The following is a 25,944-nucleotide window of genomic DNA, read 5'->3' as shown; positions in this document are numbered from 1 at the left end:
GAAGAGACCTTGGATTAGAAGCTCATGAGCAGGAACACCTTCTACTATCCCAGGTTGCTTCAAGTCCTGTCCAGCCTGGCCTTGGGCACTTCCAGGGACCCAGGGACAACCACAGCTGCCCTGGGCACCCTGTGCCAGGGCCTCCCCACCCTCATAGCCAAGAATTCCTTCCTAATAACCCAGGTAATCCTGCCCTTTGTCAGTAGGAAGCCATTCCCCCTTGTCACCCCAAGTGCCTCTCCAGCTCTCTTGGAACCCCTTTAGGCATGGGAAAGAGCTCTAACGTCTTCCTGGAGCCTTCTCCAGGGTGAACACCTCAGCTCTCCCAGCCTGCCTCCGGAGCAGCCCAGGCTGCAGCCTCTGGAACGTCTGCATGACCACTCTGCATCCCGTTTCTGTGCGGCTCCAGCCGGGGGGTGCCCACCCAGGGGTCGTGGAGACCCCGCTGTGTCTGCCCCTCCCAGGGGCTGGAGGCGCAGCCCCGGTACCGCAGGCTCCGCTCCCCGCTCCGGGAGGAGCCGCGGGCCGGCCCTGCCGCCGCCCTTCCGCCGGGCCCCGGGAGGCGGAGCCGGCGGCGGCGGCGGCGCGGAGCAGGTGAGGCCGGGGCCGGTGCGGGGCCCCCGCCGCCCTCGCAGGTGAGCGACAGCCCCTGGGGCCGGGAGCCGGGCTGGGATCGGCGCTGTGCGGAGCGTCCTGGGGGAGCGCGGCCGGGATCGGGGTCGGGGCTCGGCGCCGCCCGGAGCCGGCATCGTGGCGGGGCTGAACGCGGGCGAAACTGTCGCCTCTCGCCGCCCGGGATTAATCCGGAATCCCTACACGCCCTCCTCGGTCTGGGGGTCCCCACCCTTGGCCACCCCCATCTCCGTGGATGCTCCGTGTTCAGTGGGCGCCGAGCTCCGCATCCTCCCAGCTGCGCCTGTTGCGTTCGTTGGGATTGGGGACCCCGGTACTGCCAAACGTCTCCGGTCGCGGGGACCTGGATGTGCTGGGCTGGGCGTCTCAGCCAGCACGGATTGTGCACGTTGTCCTCACGGGCCATCATCGGTGCTGTCATTCCACCTCCTTGTGGGCTTTCCGCGACCTTTTGGCCTCCGAGATGTGGACCCTGCTGTGGGGCTGCACCAGCCCTCCGAGCAGGGCATGTTTTTTTACGTAGGTGTGGGGCTTCTGGCACAGGAAGGAGGGCAGCTGGGAGGGGAGAGTGTCCCCAGAGTCACCAATCACCCCATGGAGCAGCTGGGAAGCAGCACCTGAATGTCCCTAGTGCTGTGTCCTCCCACTGTCATGATGGCAGTGCCAGTGTGCCTCATCCCTGGCACTGGATGTTCTTGGTCTCCCTGGAGACTCCAATGGGAGCTGCTCTGGACTTCTGCAGCAGCTTCCGGGGAAGCAGCAGGATTCTGGGAGCAGGGAGATGCTGCATGCCCCCATGGTGGGGTCCTGGCACAGCAGGGCGAAGTTCAAGTAGATGTTGGATGAGGTGGAGAGGAGGCAGCAAGGAAGCCTTCATGAGGGCCAGAGCAAACTGGTTTGGGCTTTAGTGGGGAGATGCTGCCCTGCGAGTGCTGTGGTTTGCCTGCCACCTGGCACACTGGCACATGTCCCTGTCCTGTGCCACGCCTGGAGGAGGACACATCTCTGCTGAGCTCTATGCTGGCTGAGGAGCCAGGGACACCTGGAATGTGCCCTGGTGGCTTTTCCACCCTGTCCCCAGCACTCGATACCTCACTACCAAGGGAACGTTCACCTCTCCCTCCCCCTCTAGCAGGTCGCCAGGCAGGATCTCACTGCTGAGGACCCCTCACTGCTGCGGGCAGGGCCCGCTGCCTCCACGATGGCGAGATGGCTGCCCCGCTCCACCGACCTGACCCGCTTCTGCCAGAAGCTCAACCGAGTGAAGACCCTGGAGGATGACATGATGGAGACATCCTTTAACAGATGCCTTTCCACCATCGACTTGACGCTGCTGGGCATCGGGGGCATGGTGGGCTCTGGGCTGTACGTCCTCACGGGCACAGTGGCCAAGGAGATCGCCGGCCCCGCCGTCATCGTCTCCTTCATCATCGCCGGCTTTGCCTCACTCCTGGCTGCTCTCTGCTACGCTGAGTTTGGAGCCCGTGTGCCCAAGACAGGCTCTGCCTACATGTTCACCTACGTGTCCGTGGGTGAAATCTGGGCTTTCCTTATTGGCTGGAATGTGCTGCTGGAGTACATGATCGGGGGCGCCGCAGTGGCCAGGGCCTGGAGTGGCTATCTGGACTCCATCTTTAACCACAAGATCAAGAACTTCACTGAGACCCATGTGGGTGCCTGGCAGGTGCCATTCCTGGCCCACTATCCAGACTTCCTGGCAGCTGCCATCCTGCTGGTAGCTACTGCCTTCATCTCCTTTGGGGCCAAAGTGTCCTCCTGGCTCAACCACGTCTTCTCAGCCATCAGCATGGGCGTCATCCTCTTCATCCTCATTATGGGCTTTGTCCTCGCACAGCCCAAGAACTGGAGCACCCAGGAGGGTGGCTTTGCCCCATATGGGCTGTCGGGCATCATGGCTGGCACAGCCACCTGCTTCTATGCCTTTGTGGGCTTTGATGTCATCGCAGCCTCCAGCGAAGAGGCCAGGAACCCGCAGAGGGCTGTCCCCAGGGCCATCGCTTTCTCCTTGGGGCTGGCCACCGGTGCCTATATCCTGGTGTCGGTTGTGCTGACGCTGATGGTGCCCTGGCACACACTGGACCCTGACTCTGCCCTGGCTGATGCGTTCTACAGGAGGGGCTACGCCTGGGCAGGGTTTCTGGTGGCTGCTGGCTCCATCTGTGGTGAGTACAGGCAGTGGTGGGAGGGAGCTCCCCACCCTCCTGCCTTGGGGGCTGGGAACAATCTCCAGTTTGGGTTTGGATCTGATGGGGTCTTCCTTCTTCTACTCATCCCTCAGCAATGAACACAGTTCTGTTGAGCAACCTCTTCTCCCTGCCACGCATCGTCTACGCCATGGCCGAGGACGGGCTCTTCTTTCAGGTCTTCTCCCGAGTGCACCCCCGCACACAGGTGCCCGTGGTGGGCATCGTGGTCTTTGGGCTGCTTATGGCCCTGCTGGCCCTCGTCTTCGACCTGGAGGCCCTGGTGCAGTTCCTGTCCATCGGCACTCTGCTGGCCTACACCTTCGTGGCCGCCAGCATCATCGTGCTGCGCTTCCAGCAGCACAAGGGGGATGTCCCTGCCCCGGGGGCCGGCGGCCGGCCCAGCGCTGAGCCCCACGAGGGCCCGGCCGCGGGCGAGCTGAAGGAGTACGAGTCCTTCTCCGACAAGCTGCACCTGGTGGACAGGGACAAGGGCAAAGAGCAGCGGGAGCCGGGGCAGCTGAAGGCAGCTTTTGAGCCCTACCTGGAGTTCCTCAGCGACTTCTACCCAGGTGAGGTGGTCACGGTGGCTGTGGTGACCTTGATGGTGTCTGCCATCTGCCTCTGCTCCATCTTAGTGTTTGGCAACACCCACCTCCACCTGCCCACCTGGAGCTACTCCCTGCTGCTGGTCCTCTTCAGTCTGGGCTTCCTGCTCAGCCTCCTCCTCATCTGGGCACACGAGCAGCAGCACAGCACCCAGACTTTCCAGGTATGCCCGGGGCCCAGGCAGGACATCCCTCTGCAGGGGTGAGGGGAGGTGGGAGCAGCTCTGATGGACCCGCAGGGCTCCCAGGCACAGCCCTTTGTTGAAAGCTCTACAACTGCTGAAGGAGGAGGAGAGAGGAGAGAAAGAGGGTGTTTGTGGGCACTGTGTGGGGAGTGTTGGTGCCTCTGCTGTTACTCTGTGTGGCCACTGGTGCCCAGGAGAAGACATCCCCAGCAGTTGTGTCCATCCCATGGGATGGATCCCAGGGATTGCTCCTGTCCACCCTGGGCTCCCTTCTCTTCATCCTCACAATTCCTGTGCTCCTCTCCTACCTCAGCTCCTTACTTTGGCTGCCCTTCAGCTATGTGATGGAACCCATTTTCAGCCTCCAAACCACTTCTATGCCTCTCGTGCATCCCTCTCCTGTTTTCAGCCCACCTGAGCCCTGATGTAGTCAGTGCAGCTTCATAACACCAGTGGTGATACCACTTCCCTGCCATGCCCCTGCCCTGGCTCCTCTAGCAAGGACCACGTTGGCTCAGGATCACTCAGGAGCTTGTTTGGTCCTCATGATGATGCCTGTGCCCACCCTGCCAGCATGGTTCCCAGCTCCTGGCTCCATTGTTCCTTAAAAAAAGCGCCACTTCTAGAAATCCCAAGGTGACAGTCCCTTTGTCCCACACATTTGCCAGTGCTGTGTTTTGTCCCTATAATTTTAAAGATTGAGAATGTGGTCCTGCAGGTGTCACCCCCTCCAACTCCTTTTCTCCTGCAGATCCCCCTGGTGCCCCTGTCCCCAGCGCTGAGCATCATCCTCAACATCTACCTGATGCTGAAGCTCAGTTACATGACGTGGCTCCGCTTCGCCGTCTGGCTGCTCTTGGGTGAGTGCTCCCATGGCTGCTCCAGGGAGGGGAACAGGGTTTGCCTTGGCACCCTCCAGCTCCTTTGGCAGTTCCTACTCCCCATTTATGGGTCTGTAAAGCGTATCCCGCCCCTTTCTGCCTCCAGTTCCCCTTTGGAGAAACAAGGCGAGGTCTCCCATCATCTCCTGAGCCTCTCTGTTTCCCAGATTGTTACAGCTTGTTCCTGTTAAAAGGTTCAGATCCTCCTTAAAGCCCTGGGCCAGAACCACCCCCTGCTCCTGAGGCAGCTCCCTGGGGCTCAGGAAGTCCTTCCCTTTCCCAGGGACTGAGGGTGCTCCCCTTGCTCATAACCTTGGGCAGGACACTTTTCCTCCTGCATGCGGCTCAGTTAAGCCCCCGTGGTGCTGTAGCTTCTCGCTGTGCTGGGTTACTGCCCGCATCCGTGCCACATTCCGCTGTGGTGCCAGCAGCCAGGCAGTGCTGGAGCCCCTGCTGTCCCTGTCCCCGCTGCAGGCTTGCTCGTCTACTTTGGCTACGGCATCTGGCACAGCAAGGAGAACCTGCGGGAGCCGCGGGCCCAGCGTGTCAGCGCGCGCTACGTGGTGTTCCCGGGGGGCAGCCTGGAGGAGCGGGTGCAGGCGGTGCAGCCCAGCTGCCAGCCTGCCGCCGGGCACCCGGACACCGACACCGAGGACGGCAAGAGATGACAGCCCTGCCGGCGGGGGCACCTGGAGACGGGAGCGGCGGAATCTCCTCCCGCGGTCAGGCGAGAGCCCCGCGCCCCTGCTCCTGGTCCCTCTGACAGCAGAGCCACTGCGGCTGCCCGGGCTGTGGGGCTCCACCTGGAGAGGATGAGCATGCTCACCCTTCCCCACATGCTTCTGACAGGCTGTGGAGGGGCTGGCTGCCTCCCTCCCCACGCCCTGCACTTGAGAGCTGGGTCTCAGCCCAGTGCCTGGCCTGCTCATGAGGAGCTGTGTCCTTGTTCACCTCTCCCCGAGCACCCCCTGGCACTGTGCAGTACATCTCCTGTCTGCCAGCACATCTGTGCAGCTGGGCATGCAGAGGTTCCCCAGGGACCTGGACAGGCAGCCCAGTGCTGCCCATGCTGACCCTCATCTGAGTGCAGCCCCCCTCCTCCTGCACAGCCCCTTAGGAAGGAGGCAGGGGCCAATCCTGCATCCCCACAGGCACCCCTGCCATCCCTCTGCCCAGGGCTGCTCTCCTCAAAGCTGGGGCTGAGGGAGCTGGAGACATGACATGGAGAAGGGATATGGCCAGAGTGGGTGGCTGGGAAGGCACCCCAGGAAAGCCAGTGGAGGCTGGCACAGCAAAAGCCCAGCTGCATCTTCCCAGCTGCTGAAATTGGCTGGCTGAGGGGCGGACAGGGGGCCATGCCCACAGGAAGATAATGCCATGGCCAGGCCCTTGCCCCAGTCCTGAGCAGGATATGGGTGCTCAGGACCCCACGTACATTGCCTTGTCCCTGGAGGTCCCCAGTGGCATCCCTGGGCCGGTCTGCCTGGAGCCAGCTCCCTACTTCTGCACCTCAGCAGCACCACCTGCCCCACCATGGGGACTCAACCCCCCATGCTGCCCCTTCCAGGCTCTCTAGGGCCTGGGACAGGCTCAGCAGGTGCTTTTTGGTATTGCCCCCTCCCCAGCAATCATCCCCATGCTTTGGGGTCACCCCAGCTGCAAGGATGCCATGGGGGTCCCCAGCAGCCCTGCTGCAGCCACCCCTGGCTGTTTTGCCCATGAGCCCATGGTCAGTCAAGTGTGAGGCTGCCAACTTGACAGGCCTTGCAGCACAGACACCCTGCCCCATCCTCATCCTCTGCATGCTGCGAGGAGCTGGGACTGTGGGCAGGCTGTTCCATCACTTCTTGCAGGCCAGTCCCTGGGGGACCCTAGAGAGGCTGTGGGGACCCCCAGTAGGATATGCTGGCTCTGGTGAGCCCCTCTGTGTGCCAGCCCTGCTCTGTGTCCCACCTCGTCCCTGCGCTGCCGCCACCGGTGCTGTGGCCCCGCTTGGCACCTCTGTGTCGTGGCTTGTGAGCAACAGGCTGATTTGGTCACCTCATAAACACTGTTTCCTGCCATGGCTCTGACTGGTTGTGATCTCTGTGTCCCCAGAACTCAAGGTGGGAAGCACTCCCCAGCTGATGCTCAGGAAAGCCCCCCCAGAAAGCAGGGACAGGGGGGGTGCCCCCTGTCCCCCTGCTGCCACCGGGGTTCCAGTCATGAGGACAAGCTCCAGCCAGACCCACAGAAACCAGGACCCCACAGGGGTGGGGTGGGCTGGGGCTTGATCCTTACAGTACACAAATACCCTGATACTGACCCAGGTAGGACTGAACCCCACTGTGAGCAGTGAGGACAGTGCTGAGTCAGCACCAGGGCAGGGTTACTAAAGCTGCCCAAGGATGTGAGGACTGGTGCAATTCATAGGAATTATTTATAACCCACAGTGACCCCCATCCCACACTGGTGTTCTCTAGGGAAATGTCCTTCCTGAGAAAACAGAGTCCTCCTTCATTCAAAAGCAGGTGTTCAACAGGCACCCAGGGAGGCACAGGCTGAACCCTCCTTAGTGACTCAGCTTTAATCCCCGTAATAAAGCCATTGTCAGCAGGACAAAGGCGGGTAAAAAGATCCACAGGGACACAGAAAGAAAAGGGAGCCCAGTGCAGAGCTGGGGAAGGGCAGGAAAGTCCTCACAGAGAGGGATGGGCTGAGGGTGACTTTTATGTTCCCCTGTGGAGGAAAGTCAATATCAGTCACATCTCTCAGCTCTCCTAGCAGGGGTCTCAATCAGCCTTTTAAGCTGCAAAAGACCAAAGAGTTATTGAATGAGCCTTGTAACCACTGATATTTATTCTATTTAAATCTATTAATTTCTAAAAATGCACAGAAATCCCTGTTAGGCTGTGGCACACAAAGCACAGGGTCCTCCCCAGGAGAGCAGGAGGTGCCAGGGATGCAGCCAGCAGGGTATTAAAGGATTGGAGTGTAATTCTCTGGCGCCTGGAAAGCCGGTGGGGCCTCACAAGCACACTTGGGGTTTTTTTGTAGTAGGATTACAAAATTGGTTGTTTCATGTGTCATACACTATCCTACAGTGGTAACATGCTCTGCACAGGACATGTATTAATTAATTTTTAATTGACTACTCATTAATGTACACAGAAGAAAAGGGGGATGGCAGCAGCCATTCTACAGGAATTTGTTCCTGAAAATTTTATTAGCAGAGAAAAAAATCCAAACTAATCAGCAAAGAAGGCTTTAAGCAACAGGCTTTAAAATGGCAGCCTGTTGTAAGAGAAAACACTGGCTGCCCAATCCATACTCTCCATTCCAAACAGATGTAAAATGAAACCATTCCCATGTGCAGCTCCCAGAACTCTGTTTCATGGAACTCCAGGAGCAGCTACTTGCTGCTTCCCTGTGGCTGACCATACACCTGTTTTCCAGAGCAGTATCCTTCTCCAAATTAGCTTAAAAGCATAAATAAAGTCCTCTGTTTTCTGGAAGCCATGACAATGATGTGGTCAGGCTGCAGGAAATCAATCTCTTTGCAGAGCTGCAGGGAGCTATGTGGGTCAGTGCTGGGGCTCTGGGAACTGGGCAGGGCTTTATGGGCCATGGGGCAGCAGCAGCTCTGGCACACGTGCTCTGAGCTGGATTAAGAGGGTTAATGTGAGTCCTGGATGATAATCCCCACAGAGAGCATGGGAGCGGACAGGCAGCAGCCAGGGCTGGCTGAGCCTCTCCAGTGATGCTGCTGGACTGGGAGAGTAGCTGGCAGGGCAGTGCTGGTTTGCTGTGCCCTGGGAGGACAGTTCCCATAAGGCAGCTGCAGCAGGACAAGGAGAAATGCAAATCCAGAGGGGAATAAAATGGGATTTGTACTAGAGAGAAAATCAGTGTTGGGGCTGCCACCTACCCCCTTTAAATGGCAGTGAGTAACCGAGCCTGTGGACTTCAGCCCCAGCTGCACCTCAGGGGTGCTCCAGGGATGGACACACGGACTGAGCCAGGGATGATTTTGGAGGCTTCAGGGCACAGAATCACTGCTGCAGCCCATGCAGCCCCAGGGATGGGACCACTAGAAGCTGCAGAGATCTCTGGGCTGTGGGAGCTCTTACAGAGATCACTGGGTTGTGGAACCCACATAGATTGCTGGGCTCTCGCTTGGGAAAGCACAGGGGAGCAGGAGTTGCAGGTGCACAGTTTAATAACTGGAATAAGCAGCTGCTTGCAAAGTTGAGTCTTGTGCATGCTGGAGGGAAGACAAGGGGAGCCCCAAGCACTGGAAGGGGGTGGTGGGTTGCACCCAGGAGAGAGCATCTCCACATCCTAATTAAATGACTTCCCAGCCTCATGTTTCTAAATTATCCCTCCCCCCCCCCCCCCCCCCAGCTCTGAAAGCAGCACAGATGAGCTGCAGGGCTCGGGGAGGCTGGCTGTAAGTAATCCTCTCATTATCCTGCCCTGCTCCCCTCCTCCTCCTCCTGCAGACACAGCCGAGGATGAGGTAAGCACCACGCAGCATTCCAGGCTGCCAGCAGCGGTGTATCAGCAGGGGAATGGCAGGTGGCAGGGTGGTCTTGTTGTCCCCTTGTCCCTGCACGATGTGCTGGTGGCCAGGCAGACAGGTACCCAGGTCATTCCAGAGTGTTTGTGCTGTCTCAGCAGCCCTGCAGCCGCAGCTCTTCCTTGTCTCAGCCCTTTCCAAGGAGCTGTGCAAGCGAGGGCACAAACGCCGTGGGCCCATCGCTGGGGCACAGGCTCCATCCAACACCAGATGCATCCGCTGCCTCTGCTTTGGGGCAAGGCAGGAAACGGCCACTGCCCCACGTGGAACACACCACACACACACCAAACTGCAGCTGCTGCCCTCGGTCATCTTAGCGGGTTTTCCAACCTTACAGATTCTATAAAAGGAGAATAAATCTTCCCCACATACACAGGAGGAGGCATGGAATGAAGCAGTGGACTGAAAGTGCCATGAGGAAGATTTAGGCAGGCGACCAGAAACGTTTCCTGAGGCAATGACAGCTTGGCCTGAGGTTGTGAAACATCTGTCAGATGCTGGCAGGAAGGAGCTGCAGCGAGTGGCTCCTCTGGAGCCAGGATGGGTGATTTCTCAGTACCCCACACCTCTCTTGCTAGGCTGGAAGCATTCTGGGGCAGCCAGTCCTTGCTGGAACAAGAGCCAATGCACCTCTGGGCATGGCAGCACACTCAATATCCTAAAGGAGATGAAAGTGCTCAAGAAAAATACTTGGAAAACACAAAACCCCCTTTTCTGTGTGGCAGGAGCAGCTGGAGCCAAGCTGGAGGATCCACTGCCCAGCCCTGCCTCCAAAGTTAGTAAGTGCTACAGCAAGAACTTTGGGATCACCTCTGTAACTTACACCAGAGAAGTTCTACATGGAATCAGGCAGTGAGCTTCCCTGGAGCAGTAATGCTCATTTTCCAGAAACAGGCAGCTGGAGCAGTCCCAGAGCACTGCAGCAAAACAAGCTGGCAGATCCTTCTGAAAGGTGACAGGGACAGTCAAGGCTTCAAAAGGCCACTGAGCAAAGTAAGAGCTACTCAAGAATTCTGGATAAATACCATTAGTGGCAATCAGTGTGGATTTGTGTAACCTCTGTGCTCTGACTCAGGACCTGGAAAGAGGCAGCAGTGCTGGTGTGCTGTAACACCTTCATTCAAAACATTCATTGTAGTAATTTTGACTCTAAAAAGGAAAAATCTAGAAACAGAGAAATGAAATCATCTGTGACATGTCCATAGATACTGGATGATTTTCCCCTCTTAATTCCAAGGTCCATGTGCTCCCAGGTCATAAATGACTCTTGGACAGGCACAGGCACAAGGCCAACAGCACATCAGCTTCAGGTGAGCTTTCACAGTTTAACAACAGGAGTGAAAACAATTCCCTGCTCCAAGCCTTTGGCCAAGGCACCTGCCCTTGGCTATGGAAATGGTTCCAGCTGATTCTAAGTTTAATCCAATGTTTTCTGCTACAGCCTTTCCAAAAATCTCCCCTAAGAAAAAATACATGAAACCAAACAGCTTAAGAGTTAAAAGGAAGCTTGGGTTGCTTCATGTACTTCTCTGCAACTGTCTGTATTACCTCTAGGGGATTAAAACATCTTGTCCTACTTTGTTTGCCACGAGCCCAAAGCAGAAGCTGCCAGACAGTGAAGCATCTCCGTTCTTTGACCTCATGTTGCCAAGACAGCAAAGAGGGACTGAAAGCGTGACAAAGCCAGGGGCTGGTGCTCACAGGGCAGCCCTGACTGCCCTGCTCCTTCTCCAGCTGGTGGGGCCTGCCAGGGAGCTCCTGGTCCTGGAACCCCTCCCAGAGATGCTGGAAATCCAAATAGGTTTCCTCAGCAAGTGTTCTGTGGGTTTCCAATGGGGCAGGAAAAAAATAAGGGTGTGGGCAAGGACAAATGAAAAGGAAAACATGTCCATGCCTGAGGCCAAGCCAGCTGAGCAGAACTGTTGGACAGTAAAATGACCAGGAGGTGAGCAGGACAGGGGTGGTGACGAGCAGCCACTGCAGCCTTCAAAGGTAAAGCCAAGGAAAGCAAGCAAGAACCTGGAATGAAGGATGTGGATGGCTGGGCTGTTCCTGGGGGCCAGAAGTGGGGAGGATTAAGGTTTTCTCTCCTGCGAGCCAAAGAAGGCCACTGAAGACACGAAGGATGTTCAAGGAGGAGGCTGTAGTGGGTGAGATGTGTGAGGACTGAGGATTGTAAAGCAGTGGATGGAGTGGACGTTGAATTTTGCATGAAAGACACCCAGGGAAAACATGGATCTGGCACACAGCATTTCAGAAATATTTACAGTTAAACAGAAGCATGGCCATGACCTTGTGATTATACAAAAGATACTACAAAATCAAATTATTTTCTCCATCCACAGATAGTAGGGACAGGAAAATTAACTGTAAGGGACCTCAGAGAACTATTCCAGATGAAATAAACTTAACAAAAAAGTTTATCATCAAAAATGAGTAGGAAAGTACTCTTTTATGGTCCAAACTACACATTTCTAAGATGCTGTGCCTGCTGAAAGCAACTTCACATGGGACTACCTGACATGAATGTACAGAAGGTTTATAATTTCTTCCTAAAAATATTCATTTAAAAATGTGGAGTACTCCAGGGGAGATGACATAAAGAAAAATTCTTTCTGAGATGTACTGATCCATTTACACATCCCATCCCACCTGCATCCAGGGCAGGAGATGATTCTGGTTCCTGAACACTTCAAAGCAGTCTGATGGCAAATCCCCTCTGCTGGCCACCATCCATCTCGTGTGGTGAGCCCTGGGCTCTGGTAGGTCCCCAAACCTCCAGCAGGGCAGACTGGAATGGGTCCTTGACGTATCCTTGATGTAAAGCTTGGGCTGCTCCACCATCCAGAGGAGTGACATCATTTTCATCAGCTGGAAAGAAAAATTGTCCCTCCCTTGGTCGGGAACTGGTCTGTACTGGTTTAGCACAGGCTGGGAGAGCTGGGGGTGCTCACCTGGACAGGAGCAGCTCCAGGGAGAGCTCAGAGCCCCTTGCAGGGCCTGAAGGGGCTCTGGGAGAGCTGGAGAGGGACTGGGGACAAGGGATGGAAGGACAGGGCACAGGAATGGCTCCCACTGCCAGAGGGCAGGCATGGATGGGATATTGGGAATTGGGAATTGTTCCCTGGCAGGGTGGGCAGGCCCTGGCACAGGGTGCCCAGAGCAGCTGTGGCTGCCCCTGGATCCCTGGCAGTGCCCAAGGCCAGGCTGGACATTGGGGCTGGAGCAGCCTGGGACAGTGGGAGGTGTCCCTGCCATGGCAGAGGTGGCACTGGGTGAGCTTCAGGACCTCTTCCAGCCCAACCCATTCTGGGATGCTCGTTGCGGGGAGAGCCCGCGTCTGGAGGCGGCGGAGGCTCGCCCGGCTGTCTGGCAGGCCCCGCGGCCGCTGTGAGCCCGTCACGGCCGCTGTGAGCCCGTCACGGCCGCTGTGCCCCGGCCCCGTCCCGGTGTGAGGGCTGCAGGCCCGGCCCCAGGGCTCCCCCCACCCACCACCGCACGTCCCCGCCGCCATGGCAACGGGGAGGGGCGGGGCTGCGGGAGGGGCGGGCTGCGGGAGGGAAGAGGCTGCGGGCGGGGCGGGGCGGGGCTTGGCTGCGGGAGGGGCGGGGCGGAGGGGGGGCGGGGGGGGCGGGGGGGCGGGGGGGGCGGGGGGGGCGGGGGGGGCGGGGCTGCAGTGACTGCGGCCGCTGGCCCCGGGGCCGCCTTTCCGTCCTGGTGCCGCTATCCTCCCCGTGCTCCCCTCTGCCCTCAGTGCCGCTATCCTCACTGTGCCCGCCTTTCCCTCCTGGTGCCGCTATCCTCACCGTGCTCCCCTCTGCCCTCAGTGCCGCTATCCTCACGGTGCCCGCCTTTCCCTCCTGGTGCCGCTATCCTCACCGTGCTCCCCTCTGCCCTCAGTGCCGCTATCCTCACGGTGCCCGCCTTTCCCTCCTGGTGCCGCTATCCTCCCCGTGCTCCCCTCTGCCCTCAGTGCCGCTATCCTCACGGTGCCCGCCTTTCCCTCCTGGTGCCGCTATCCTCACCGTGCTCCCCTCTGCCCTCAGTGCCGCTATCCTCACGGTGCCCGCCTTTCCCTCCTGGTGCCGCTATCCTCACCGTGCTCCCCTCTGCCCTCAGTGCCGCTATCCTCACCGTGCCCGCCTTTGTCCCCGGTGCCACCATGCCGGGCCCACCCTGCGGGTCCCTGCTCGACTACAAGACTGCCAAGTTCTCTCTGACGCGGAACCGGCGGGTGGGGCTGTTGCACCGGCTGCTGCAGCTGAGCGCGCTGGGCTACCTGCTGGGGTAGGGCCCGTGCCCTCGGGCTGGCCGCTCCCCGCTGGGACAGGGACATGCTCCCAGCCCTCGGGCTGGCCGGGGCTCCCTCAGAGCCCCCCGCACATCCGCAGGTGGGTGCTGCTGCTGCGGAAGGGGTACCAGGAGCGCGACACAGCCCCGCGTGTCGCCGTGGTCACCAAGGTGAAGGGGGCGGCCGTCGCCGAGGCCGCGGGCCGGCGGCTCTGGGACGCTGCGGATCTCACTTGGCCCCCGCAGGTACGGCCGGGCCCCGGGTTGGACAGGGAGGTCACACATACGGTCAGTCATCTCGACAAGGGGATGCCGCGGGTACCACAGGTCTCCCAAAGTCCCGGCAAGTCCATTAGTGCCTGTTCTGCCCGTGGTGTCGCAGGGCGTGCCCTTGGACCACCCTGGTGTCAGCCTCCCTTTGACAGCACCTTCTTGCTTCCCAGGGAGAAAATGTGCTTTTCCTGGTGACCCATTTCATCGCCACAGTCCAGCAAGCCCAAGGCACCTGCCCCGAGGTGAGTGAATGGACCTGCCCCAGCCCAGCCCCACAGGGCTGAGATGGAGCCAGTGGTTCTGCTGCTCAACAGAACCCAGTGGAAGACCAGATAAAAGGGAAAATGGATTTATATTCCCACAAAACCCAATTCCCCTCATACTCACTCGGTCATAGTGCTCCCCAGCACATCTGCACTTGCTCTGTCATACCTTCATTGGCCAAGATGTGTATGCATATGCTCTACCAGAACTGTTTCTGTTGGCCAGGACAGGGGACATGGGGCCTCTCCAGCTCTGAACTCTTTGTGTGCTGGCACTGTATGACTATTCCAGGCTTTCCGCTGCCCTTGGACAAGAGGATGCCTTGACACACAATCCATGGATACCTGTGTCATGTTTCCTTGATAGCTCCCTGCTGCAGTACTAGTGTCCATCTTAGTGTCCTATTTTTAGGAGGAGCAGAGCACGAGGTCTAGATGGTTTTCCAGCTATCCCACACTTAATTGATTATGTTCTCTGAGAGAATTCTTCCCTTTAAGGCTGGAGTCAGGCCAGCTCCTCTGCTGAGCTCTCCCAGGCTGAACCCAGCTCAGCAGATGGGAGCACATGTCCTTTAAGCTGAACCACTGCTGGCACTTTGTACCCAAGTCAAGCCCCAATTGTCCTAATGGTCCTTTCAGCTCCTGCTGTGGCCAAATGCTGCAGAGGAGGAGAAACACTGGGTTTGGGTTGGGGAAAATGGCACCAATGATCCATCTCTAAAATGCTGAGAAATCCTAAGGTCCCAACAGGAAGGAAGACAACTGCTGTAGGGCATTTCGGGGTTCTCCCAGGCAGCCACAGGCACCTCCAGGTGCTGAGTTTGCAGTGTGCAAGCCGAGGACACGCAGAGCTGAGGATTGCATTCTGTTCCAGAGCTGGGGTGTGTGTGGGTGCCTGTCCCAGCCTACACCCCGTGCTAGTCTCCAAGAGCTCCTCAGTTCCTGGCACTGGGACTGTACATGACATTCATATTTGGAAAGCTTTGAATATTTAGCAGTGGCAGCTTTTGGCTTTGCAGCGAGTTTGAGTTGCCTTAATATTCTTGATGACCAGAGTATTTGGTGCTGGCAGATGAATTTGTCTATGGCCAGAGGCAGTGCTGAACATGAGCCGAGCTGTTTCAGCAGCTGTACATGCACTGAAGTCTTTGCATCCTTTTATCCCTTTATGTTCCTTTTCAGATTACCAAGTTCCCTCCTTCCCATGCCTTCTCTTCCTCCCATTCCCTAAACACCTGGTGCAATCCCCAGATGTTCTCCTGCATCCCATAATGATTCCAGATCCCTAGAATACCCTACACAGCCCAAAGATACTGCTCCTCTAAGATCACGTTGGTGGATTTTACACCTGAATGAATGGCTGTGCTGGGGCAGCCCAGGGAAGGCCTGAACAGACCCCACTTCTGAGCACATAACCGAGGATTTCCCTCCAGCATTTGGGCCTCTGTGCCCTCAGAGCTTGGGGAGTGGGTTTTTGATGAGCTGGTGACTCCTGTTATGGCCTGGGCTAGATGGGGGAGGTGTTAATGGCATTTCCCCAGCTACAATCATCTTTCTGTGTTTGAATAAGAGGTTTTTACTGCTCCTGACAATCAGGTAGGTCCAGAGTAAGGGTGAAGGTCTCTTGAAAAACTCATGCTAGAGTTAGGGTCTACTAAGCTCTTCCCCAGGGAATTCATCATGGTACTTTACAAGGTGCTTAACAGGCTCAGTCGTTAGGGCCCTCCTGAATCCCTCTGCGCTGGTTCCCAGTTCCATCTGGAAGGTCTGAGGTAGCTCCTGAGGCTTCCTCTGCCACTCAGCAGCAGGACACAAGTACTCTGGAGAGGAGAGATTGCCCTTTGGACATGCCTCTCTTCTGCCTGGCCAGAGGCTGGTGGATGTTCGTGTCTGTCTGGGGAGCACTTGGAGAAGCAGGAGCAGCAGTGCAACAATGCAGGGGAGTGACAGCATGGCCTCAGGCAGCTGCACAGCACAGTGACAGCACCTCTCTCTGTCCCTCCCAGAGTCCCTCTGTCCTCGACGGGATGTGCACAGAAGATGCAGATTGTCCCATGGGAAATCCTGTGGTTCATGGCAATGGTACTGTTTGATTTGCTAAAGAAACAAAATCCTGGAATGGTTTGGGTTAAAAAGGAACTTAAAGCTCATCCTGTTCCACCCCCTTCCACACCTCCCACTGTCCCAGGTTGCTCCAAGCCCCAATGTCCAGCCTGGCCTTGGGCACTGCCAGGGATCCAGGGGCAGCCCCAGCTGCTCTGGGCACCCTGTGCCAGGGCCTGCCCACCCTGCCAGGGAACCATTCCTGCCCAATATCCCATCTGAACCTGCCTCTGCCACTGGGACACCCTTCCCTGTGCCCTGTCTCTCCAGGCTCTTGTCCCAAGTCCCCCTCCAGCTCTCTTGGAGGCCCTTTAGGCACTGGAGGGGGCTCTGATATCTCTCCAAAGTCTTCTCCAGGTGATCAACCCCAACTCTCTCAGCCTGTCTTATATTGCCTTGTTTCTAGGGATAAAAACTGGGAAATGTTTGATGTTCAATGCCACCCATTCCACCTGTGAGATCTATGGCTGGTGTCCTGTGGAGAATAGCACCCTGCCCAGGTAATCACACATGAGGAGACAGCAGATATTGGGAGCTTTGGCTCTCTCCCTCTGTGTTACCAGGAGTCTGACCACATATGCTCTGGGAGACCTCTGACACTGACTTTCTGGTCAGTTAAACTCAGAGGGCGTCACCCAAGAGCATTTTTTGCACCTGTCCATTGTAGCCAAAATCTTGGGGTTGCAGGAGAGACTGCAGAGCTTGGGAAATAGGGCCTTGGCCACTGTGCAAGACTTGACTTTGTTGGTGGTTGTTTTCTAGGAAACCTCTTCTGGCTGAGGCAGAGAATTTCACTCTTTTTATAAAAAATACTGTCCACTTCACCAAATTTAACTTCTCCAAGTAAGTACAGTACTTCCCAGCTGGGCTGAGCATGCAGCCTGGTCCAGCCTTGGCACTGAGCCTGTGATGGGGCTGAGGAGCTGAAGCACTCGTGGAACCAGTGGCACCCAGGGCAGGTGGTGCTGGGGCAGTCAGGGCAGGACAGGTGTTGAGGTCACTTCAGCTGTCCTGGGAGTGCAGCTCTAAGAGCAGTGGGATGGGGACACCTCAGAGAGAGGGACGGGTGTCCATCTGCCCATGTAGAGCACTGCAGAGAGCTGGACGAGGCCAGCCATTCCCAAGCTCTCATTTGGAAGTGAAACTAATAGTTTTGTCTTTTAGTCCTTGCAAGGTGGTTTCACAGAAGGCAAGTAAAGGGCTGCACTGGCCCCACAGTTCCGGGCACGCTGGCTGTGCTGCCTTACCATGGCAGGAGATATGGCATGAACTGTCCCCGCTGTTATCGTAGCAGAGACCAGAGCTGGGTGCTGGGAAGAAACAAAGGAGCACAAAGAGGTGGAAGGGAAGGCCATGGCACATGCTGTAGAGGATAACTCCATGTGAGATTCCTCTGGGCTGGTTTGTCTCCACCCTCTTCCATCTGAGGCTTTAGGCGAGGCATTGACTGTCCCCCTCGCCGATGCAGGAGCACTGGCAGGCCCAATGCAACGGGAGGGTCCCCTTTGCAGTCCCACAGCTGGGCTCCATGACCTCCCACACCCCTGCCCCTCTCTCTCCTGTCTCAGGTGCAACACTTTACAAACCAGTGACCCCAGCTATTTCAAGAGCTGCACATATGATCCAGTCTTCAACCCCTCCTGCCCTGTGTTCCGTGTCCGTGACATAGTGGAGGCAGCTGGACAGAACTTTGGAGACCTTGCACTGCTGGTACTTGTTTTTTATACAACTATGGAAGGCAATTCAAAATTCCCCAAGAATGCAAGCAAGAAGCAGAGGACTGACCTGAAATGCTAAGGGAATATGTGATCTGGGAATGTCTGAACAGTTAATGACTCATCTAATCTGATTCCATGCTTCTCCTGGAATAAAATGTGTTTTGCAGGGGGGAAGCATCAGAGTTCTTATTGAGTGGAACTGCGACCTGGACCACCCTGCTACCCAGTGCCAACCACAGTATTCGTTCAGCCTGCAGGACATGAGGTACAATTTCAGGTGAGGATGCTGGGACAGTGGCCACACAGGCCTGTGGGATCAGCACATGGCAGTTGTTTGAGATTTCAGTTCTGATGGATGCTCTGAAAGGAGCAGCAGGGACAGGCAGTGTGCCTCAGTCAGTTCACAGATGACACTGAGCTGGGTGGGTGTGGATCTACTGGAAGGCAGGAAGCCCTGCAGAGGGAACTGGACAGGCTGGATCCATGTGCTGAGGCCAGTGGTGAGAGGTTCAACAAGGTCAAGTGCCAGATTCTGTCCTGGGGTCAGAACAATGCCATGGAATGTTCCAGGCTGGGGCACAGTGACTGGAAAGGTTCAGGCAGAAAGGGACCTGAAGATGAATGTGAACCCAGGTGTGCCCAGGTGGGCAGGAAGGCGAAGGGCACCTGATCTGTGCTGGCACTGCTGGGGCACCTCCAGTCCTGGCAGATCTGGACCCCTCCTGTCAAGAGAGACCTGGAGGGGCTGGAGCGTGTCCAGGGCAGGGAACGGAGCTGGGAAGGGGCTGGAGCCCCAGGAGAGGCTGAGGGAGCTGGGCAGGGGCTCAGCCTGGAGCAAAGGAGGCTCAGGGGGCCCTTGTGGCTCTGCACAGCTTCTGACAGGAGGGGACAGCCGGGGGGGTCAGGCTGTTCTCCCAGGCCCAACAAGGAGCCTTATTGGAGGGAACAGCCTGAAGTTGCACTAGATTGCATGTTAGAAAAAAATCTTTTCACTGAAAGGTTTATCCAGCCCTGATGCAGCTGCCCAGGGCAGTGGTGGAGTCCCTGTCCCTGGAGGGATTTAAAACCTCTGTAGATGTGGCACCTGGGGACATGGGTTAGTGCTGGGTTACTTGTTTGGACTTAAAGATCTTAGAGACCTTTAAGGCATTGGGAAATGGTAGCTCAGGGCAAGGCCTGTCAGTGCAGGGTTGCTGTGGCAATTCCCAGGCTTTGTAGCTCCTTTGTGTTTGGAGCGCAGCAGGGCATTACCTGCCTGAGGGCAGGGACCTGTGACTGTCCCCACCTGGGCTGGGTACACTGAGAGCTGCGTGCTCCCAGTGACCCAAACTGGATGCTGAGGGGATGCTGATGCCCCACTGCTGGTGCCAGTGAGTCATCACTGCACGTGTGTGCCCAGTCCCCAGCCTGGGGGGTTGGGGGCCAGCAATCCTTTGGCACTGGCACCCCCTTCCCTCCGTGCCTTTCTGAGCCATCCCACTGTCTCCCACAGAACTGCCTCCTACTACTGGGGCTCGCAGCGGCGGCTCTACCGGAACCTGCTGAAGCTCTACGGGATCCGCTTTGACCTCTCCGTGCACGGCCAGGTACCGGGAGCTCCCCGCCCCAGGGCTGACTCCTCACACCACGGCTCCCACCCTGCCCCCGTGGCTTCTGCTGCGCTCACTTCTCCCCACCTGGGTGAGCTCTTCACTTCTTCCCAGAGTTCTCTAAGCAGAGCAGGAGAAAACAGTCTCTCCTGTTTGAAGAAAAACCTTTTGGTAATGCCCTGAGAGGGGGGAGTTCCCTCTCTGAGGGTGTGACATGGGGGCCATGGAGTGTTCAGTAGGCAAGGTGAACTGGGCTTTGGGGTGTCCCTCTGACAGTCTTATGGTGGGAGCACCCTGACAAAGATCAACGTGAACTCTACTGAACCCGGACAATTAATCCCTTCTTGATTAAAAGTGCCCTCGGGGGGGAAAAGGTGTGGTGTGATTAAGGCCGGATGTGCCCCAGCCATGAGTGCTGAGAGCCCGGAAACACCCTGTGCCCTGCACTCCTCGGCACTGTGGGCAGGAGGTAAAGGGGGATTCTGCTTCTTTGCCCTGCTCGAGTGCAGTGCTGCACCTGCTCTGGTGTCCCCAACAAAAGGATTTGGAGCTGCTGGAGTGAGCCCAGAGGAGGCCATGGAGCTGCTCCAGGGCTGGAGCCCCTCTGCTCTGGAGCCAGGCTGGGAGAGCTGGGGGTGCTCACCTGGAGAGGAGAAGGCTCCAGGGAGAGCTCAGAGCCCCTTGCAGGGCCTGAAGGGGCTCCGGGAGAGCTGGAGAGGGACTGGGGACAAGGGATGGAGGGACAGGACACAGGGGGATGGCTTCTCAGGGTTAGTTGGGATATTGGGAAGAAATCCTTCCCTGTGAGTGTGATGATGCCCTGGCACAGGTTGCCCACAGAAGCTGTGGCTGCCCCTGGATCCCTGGAAATGTTCAAGGCCAGGTAGGATGGGGCTTGGAGTACCCTGGGGTAGTGGAAGGTGTCCCTGCCCATGGCAGGGGGTGGAATGAGATGAGCTTTAAGGTCTCTTCCAACCCAAACTATTCCATGTTTCCAAGATTGTTGATGCTACTCTGTGCAGCATCACTCACAAACTCAGTGCTTAGCTTTCCAAAGAGGGAGCTGTGCTGAGAGCACTGCCCACACTGAGAGATGTCCACAGCTGGTCTTTCATGTTCAGCAGTGCCCTTTGTACCTGAAGAAGGTGAAGCACACAGTGCAGGACACGGTGTGCCACTTCTAGGCTGAGAGAGCAGGTCCAGGAGCTGTGGAGCAGGAGAGAACAGCCAGAGGAGAAAGAACCAGACTCATTTGTGAAGGGAGGGATACATCACATCAGGGTTGTGTTTGCTGGGATGTGGTTCCATAGGTGGCAGCTGCAGCAAAGGGAAGTTCCTGCTGTGCCAGCAGGAGCAGGTGGGTCACAGTAACCTCTGCTGCTTCCAGGTCATCAGGGACCTCAGTCCCTTCTTTGACAACAAAGGGGGTTGGAGTCAGTACAACAGCATTTCCTACAAATCAGCATGGGGAAATACCCCTGGATCCTTCCAGCACCTCCTGACTTTGAGCATGCTGCCCCGCAAGCTTCTCACCCCTCTGACCACTCTTCACCCTCTCTCTTGCCCCTGCACTGTTTCTCACCAGGCTGGGAAGTTCAGCATTGTTCCTACTGCCGTGAGCTGTGGCACCAGCATTGCCTTCTTTGGTGCTGTGAGTACTCCAGACACACTCTTCTCCTTTGGTCCATGCCTTGGGAATTGCCACTTCTCCATTGTTTCCCTGCCTGCCTGGCACAAGGCTTCCTTAGTGGCAGCCAGCACAGAGGGGAGATGGTCTGGCAGGGTGTCAGCTCAGGTCTCCCTGTGACCATCAGTAATGACACCACTGCATTGGGATGCTGAGTGCTGGCAGGGTCACATCTCATGGTGGTCAGGTTTATGTGTGGATCCTGGGACAGAGCATCACTGGGATGCTGCTGGCAGGAGAGAGCAGCTCCTCTCTGCTTCTCCTCTGACTGAAGGGATGCAGTCTCCTGTCACTATGGTGGGGCAGCCCCTTGTGGAGCCCTTCTGTGGCTCTTCCCTTTCAGCAGAGTAACAGGGAGGTCCCCCACCTGTGCCCCTTTCCCCCCTGACACGCTCATCCCAGTCCAGATGTGACTGTGAAGGTGCTGGAACAGCCCTCCCTGCCCATCCATTGCAGCCTGGGGATCCTGTCTGACCTGTGCAGCTCCTGGGGGCAGGCTGGGTCAGAGAGGGGCCAGTGGAGCTGGCTGGAGGCAGGCCTGGCTCACTGCCCCAGCAAATGCCCACAGCTGGCTGCAGGGCGCAGGGGCAGCCAGGATGGAAGGCCAGGCATTGCTGTGGGAAGGTTCCCATCTTCAGTAACACTGTCTGTCTCCAGGCTACAATGGTCTGTGACCTGGTTCTGCTCTACCTTGATGCAAAGGCTGACCTTTATTGGAAGGAGAAATTTGAAGAGGTAAGGAGAGGGCCACATGGGAGAGAGGAGGTTTTGAAGTGACTCATTTTGGATTTAATGATTTTCTGCCCTTTGGTTAAAACTCAGTTCCCAAGATCAGGGGAAAACCTGGTGGAGCAGCTCTTAGTTTTCAACTTTTGGGCTTGGTTGCTAGTCTGAACTGGGAGAGGGATCCAGCTGGTGCTGGGAGTCAGGGAAAGTTGCACCATGACCTCAGCTACTGTCAAAACATCCATCAGTGGGTCACCATGGAGACCTTACCTGGAAAACTGACCCAGCTCTGTGCTTTTCACCCTCTTCCAAAGGGAATCTTATGGGACTCCGTGCAGAGAGGTGCCAGCTCCTCAGGGCACATCCTGATCCATGGTTCATTGACAGGTTCATGTGCTAAGCATGATTACATTGTGGGAATTCACTGCCCTGGTGAATCGGGGAGTCACAGGGAGGCTCCTACAGACCAGAAGAGCTGGCAGCCCTGCCTCAGGTCATTTCCAGCTTTGTCTGGCCAAGTCTTTGGAGCCTCTGAGGGCTGAGATCCCCCATCTCCTGGTGAACTGTCCCAAAGCTGCTCCACCCAATAAGGGGGGAAACTTTCCTAATGCCTGATCTCGAATCCAGAGTGGGGTGGGGGTCCTGGACAGTGAATCTGGTTGCATGGAACCAAGCAGAGTAGCCAAGGGCCACCTGGGCTGCCCCCATGCCTGCTGTATACTGATGTCCCTGTTCATTTTGCAGGCAAGACCCCCTAAAGGTAAGCCTAAGGCCACAGCTTAGGGACATCGGGAACGTTCCACCACGAATGCCCTTCCCTGCAGAGCCACCTGCAGGGGGATACGATGGGAACACGGCTGCAGCCCTGGTGGGGGAGGGCCGTGCTGGCCCAGGTGGGCACTGCTGGGGCTGGGGTCTGCCTTCCCTGCAGAAGCACTGGCAGCAACAGCAGCAGCAGCTCTTGGCTCCCGGGGCACCAAGCCATGCCGGGGCAGCTCCCAGCGCTGACAGCCGGTGCTGGAGCACAGCTGCCCACGGAGCTCCCCCAGAGGGGGCTGGGGAGCAGCTGCTTAAAGCATTTTGCATTTCTACATGTTCCAGTGATCATGGGCCTTGATTTCCCTTGAAAAACAGGGATGCAATGGAATAAAGCTGTTCTGGAAGTGGGAAGAGGTTTTGCTCTGTCTGTAGCCCCGAGGGACTGAAGGTTGTGGAGTGCTGCTCCTGCACCTCGTGGCACCCTTCCAGCTGGGATGGCTTCGTGTAGGTCACCTGGATCCTCAGAAGCTCCCTGGGAAGCTCCGGGAGGGTTTAGGAGGCACGTTTTAAGTTCCAGCCCTGGGCTGGTACTTCCTAGGGGTGTGCAGTGGCTCCTGCACCCTGATTGCTGCCTCCTGTCAGGGCTGATGCTCAGCAAGGACAGGCACAGCCCTGGCGTGAGCCGGAACATTTCAGGGGTGCTGACCCCTCCCTCCACTTTTCCCAGGCCGTGTTAGCTGGGGCAAGGCAGGGATCAGCTGGGCTGTGCCTGGGTGCTGTGCTGGGGCCTCCACAAAGCTCAGAAACAGTGTCTGTGGGTTCGAGCACTGTTTAATGCTCCTTGCCAGGACCAGCTGTGCGGGGTGGAGGGGTCATGCAGCATCAGCCCATCCCGGCTGCCTGTCCCCCTGTGCCCCCAGGCTCCAGCCGGGCCCTGCCACCCTCCTGGAACTGCCGCAGGTAGAACTGGGCCGCCAGCTGCTTGGTCATAGTCCTCAGCACCAGGAAGGCAGCCACGATCTCGAGGAGGAGGAAGGCCAGGAACAAGCTGTGCAGGGGCACCTCCAGCGGTAGGTGGATGACCTGCCTGTCTGACAGCAGGAAGAGCAGGAGGGGCAGCTGGATCAGGAAGGAGAGGAGCAGGAACCCAGCCAGCTCAGGCACCTGCAGGATCAGAACCTGCTGAGATAGGGCAAGGAGGCAGTGGTGGCCCGGGGAGACCCTCTCTGCCCCTGGAGGCTCCTGCGTTAGCCTCTGCTGGCCTTGGAACCCGGGCACCAGGGATGTCCCTGCTCCATTGAGCTGTGGTCACATGCTGTCCCACCCCCCCGTGGAGGGACAGAGCAGGAGGGCAAATGGGTCCCCTTCATCCCTCTCTTCAGGTCAGGCCTTTACCCACGATTCTCTTCTAGGACAGCTCCAGGTAGACCTCCAAAGAAAGGACAGTGACGGGCACATGGCTCCTAAGCGAGGGGATATCCAGTGCTTACCTTCTCCTGGAGGTTCCCCAGGTAGCCCAGGTAGAGGCGGGAGCCCTCAGCCAGCGAGAGGATGAGGAAGGCTGCGACCAGCAGGAACTGATAGTGCCATGGCAGCAGGTGGTACTGTTATGGGGGCACAGCCTTGTCCAAGGCCGGCTGTCCATGCCCAGCTTCCCTTTCCCTGTGCACGCCCAGCTCCCTGTGCCCTCCTCCCCATACCCAGCTCTCCATGCTCTGCCAGCTCTCACCATGCTGGTGCCCAGCTCTGCCTACTCTTCCCCCCCATTTTGACCATTCCTGCCTGGAAAGTTTTCATGATTTCTATCTCTAGCAGAGATGAGCAATCTTTTCTCCTGGGGGTCAGGGCATTTTGGGGATCCATTAATTCTGAAGAGGCTCCTCTATCTCCTGCCCCCTTTGTCCCCCACCCATGCCTAGGGAGACATGGCAGGAGCAGCTCCCCCCATCCCTGCGTACCCCATGGGATGGTACCTTCAGGTGCAGCATAATCCCCTCAGCCAGGCACCAGACTGGGAAGTAGTAGACGTTGAAGTAGAGCATCACCTGGAGGGGCAGGCTGGACAGCACCTTGTGAGCTAGGCAGGACAGGCAGGGATGGGCAGGCTGCTCACCAGCCGCGGGGTCCCCCTGCCCAGAGGGGCCCCCCTCACAGCTTGAGGGGAGCGACAGACCCTGGCTCCCACAAGCAGCTGATTGCAGCAAATGTTCTTAGTTTTACTCCCCTCCCTGGTGGGTGGGTTCAGGGACCCTTTGGGGCTTTGGTGTGTGCAGAGCAGGGCCATGGGGATGGACAGACAGCCCCTGTTCCCAAGCCCCCCCTGCAGAGCCCCGTGCCCATACCTGGCTGAGAGCTGGGGGCAGTGCCGCTGTCCCACGTCTTGTTGTTGATGAAGAGGGAGCCACTGAAGACCACCAGGCCCCGGCGCAGGCTGGGGGGCAGCGGGGTGGGCACAGCCATGGGCTGTGAGCCCTGTGAGCAGCTGAGCCTGCTCAGCACAGCCCGGCTCAGCCCGGATTAGCCAGGAGGGAATCAGTGAGGTGACGGGCCAGGCTAATGCGCAGGGCCACGCGGCCATTGGCTCCCTGGGGACAGGGCTGCTGATCTGGAAGGGGGATCTGGGAAAGAATTCCCACCTTGGAACACCAAGCCCGTGCAGGAATCACAAGGTGGAGTTGCCAGGAAATCACAAGTCACAGAGCATCTCCCCTCAACAGCATCTCCAGGGGGTGACAGCAGCCTGTACCTGTCACTGTGACTTGCAGCAATTGCACCCTCTCCCAGCCAGGCTCTATCAACACAAATATTGCTCAAAAACTCCTGACAGATGAGGATGCCTCATGAGAGGATGGTACTCTTCACCTGAAATGCTTTTTCAAGGCCTCCAGGTTCATGGAGCATTTACCCATCACTGTGAGTTCCTCAAGCCCCATCCAGGCTCAGGGGTGCTGGAGGGCAGTGGGGGATGATGTATTAGGGGGTGGCTGAGCCAGAGGTGAATGAGAGGAAAACGTTCTTCAGGAACTTCAAGTTTAAAATCACAAAATTATTAAGGTGGGAAAACCCCTCTAAGATCATCAGGTCAAATTATTATCCCAGCACTGCCAGGGTCACCACTAAACCATATCCCCAGGTGCTACATCTACACATTTTTTTGAACACTTCCAGGGATGAGGACTCCACTGCTGCCCTGGGAAGCCTGTATAAAAGCTGGACAAACCTTTCTGTGAAAAAATATTCCCCAAAACCCACCCTGCCCCTGTCCTGGCCCAGCCTGAGGCCGTTCCCTCTGCTCCTGTCCCTGTTCCCTGGAGCACAGCCCGACCCCCCCGGCTGTCCCCTCCTGTCAGGAGCTGTGCAGAGCCACAAGGGCCCCCTGAGCCTCCTTTGCTCCAGGCTGAGCCCCTGCCCAGCTCCCTCAGCCTCTCCTGGGGCTCCAGCCCATTCCCAGCACTGCAGCCTTCTCT

At 57.4% G+C, this 25,944-nt stretch overlaps 3 protein-coding genes across 5 annotated transcripts; 2 read left to right on the top strand and 1 right to left on the bottom strand.

Annotated features, from left to right (window-relative positions):
- The first annotated feature begins 577 nt into the window (after positions 1 to 577).
- SLC7A4 (solute carrier family 7 member 4) lies at positions 578 to 5,719 on the top strand. Of its 3 annotated transcripts, none has more exons than XM_054288826.1 (5): positions 578 to 635; positions 1,766 to 2,816; positions 2,933 to 3,609; positions 4,382 to 4,490; positions 4,986 to 5,719. In XM_054288826.1, exons 2-5 carry the CDS (start codon positions 1,835 to 1,837, stop codon positions 5,177 to 5,179), a joined length of 1,962 nt encoding a protein of 653 aa, XP_054144801.1. In that variant the 5' UTR covers positions 578 to 635; positions 1,766 to 1,834; the 3' UTR covers positions 5,180 to 5,719. The 3 variants fall into 3 exon arrangements, with proteins under 3 accessions (XP_054144801.1, XP_054144803.1, XP_054144802.1); XM_054288828.1 differs by having other exon boundaries at positions 579 to 594; XM_054288827.1 differs by having other exon boundaries at positions 592 to 635; positions 1,769 to 2,816.
- A 7,510-nt stretch (positions 5,720 to 13,229) lies between these two features.
- Positions 13,230 to 22,333, top strand: P2RX6 (purinergic receptor P2X 6). Its single transcript, XM_054288509.1, has 12 exons — positions 13,230 to 13,356; positions 13,461 to 13,605; positions 13,803 to 13,874; positions 15,902 to 15,977; positions 16,405 to 16,498; positions 16,761 to 16,841; positions 17,567 to 17,708; positions 17,884 to 17,993; positions 19,209 to 19,302; positions 20,891 to 20,956; positions 21,650 to 21,727; positions 22,106 to 22,333. Exons 1-12 carry the CDS (start codon positions 13,232 to 13,234, stop codon positions 22,331 to 22,333), a joined length of 1,311 nt encoding a protein of 436 aa, XP_054144484.1. The 5' UTR covers positions 13,230 to 13,231.
- Positions 22,334 to 23,359: 1,026 nt separating this feature from the next.
- On the bottom strand, positions 23,360 to 24,937 carry LOC128944991 (transmembrane protein 17B-like). Its single transcript, XM_054288510.1, has 4 exons — positions 24,820 to 24,937; positions 24,451 to 24,554; positions 23,968 to 24,081; positions 23,360 to 23,641 (listed from the first exon to the last, which is right to left on the bottom strand). The coding sequence occupies exons 1-4, from the start codon at positions 24,935 to 24,937 to the stop codon at positions 23,360 to 23,362; spliced, it is 618 nt and encodes a 205-aa protein (XP_054144485.1).
- Positions 24,938 to 25,944: the final 1,007 nt, after the last annotated feature.

The sequence above is a fragment of the Melozone crissalis genome, unplaced genomic scaffold, assembly GCF_028551555.1.
Source record: "Melozone crissalis strain CALT ecotype California unplaced genomic scaffold, PUWL_Pcris_2 ptg000063l_1, whole genome shotgun sequence".
NCBI classification, from domain to species: Eukaryota; Metazoa; Chordata; class Aves; order Passeriformes; family Passerellidae; genus Melozone; species Melozone crissalis.
This window is presented reverse-complemented; position numbering and strand designations above follow the sequence as displayed.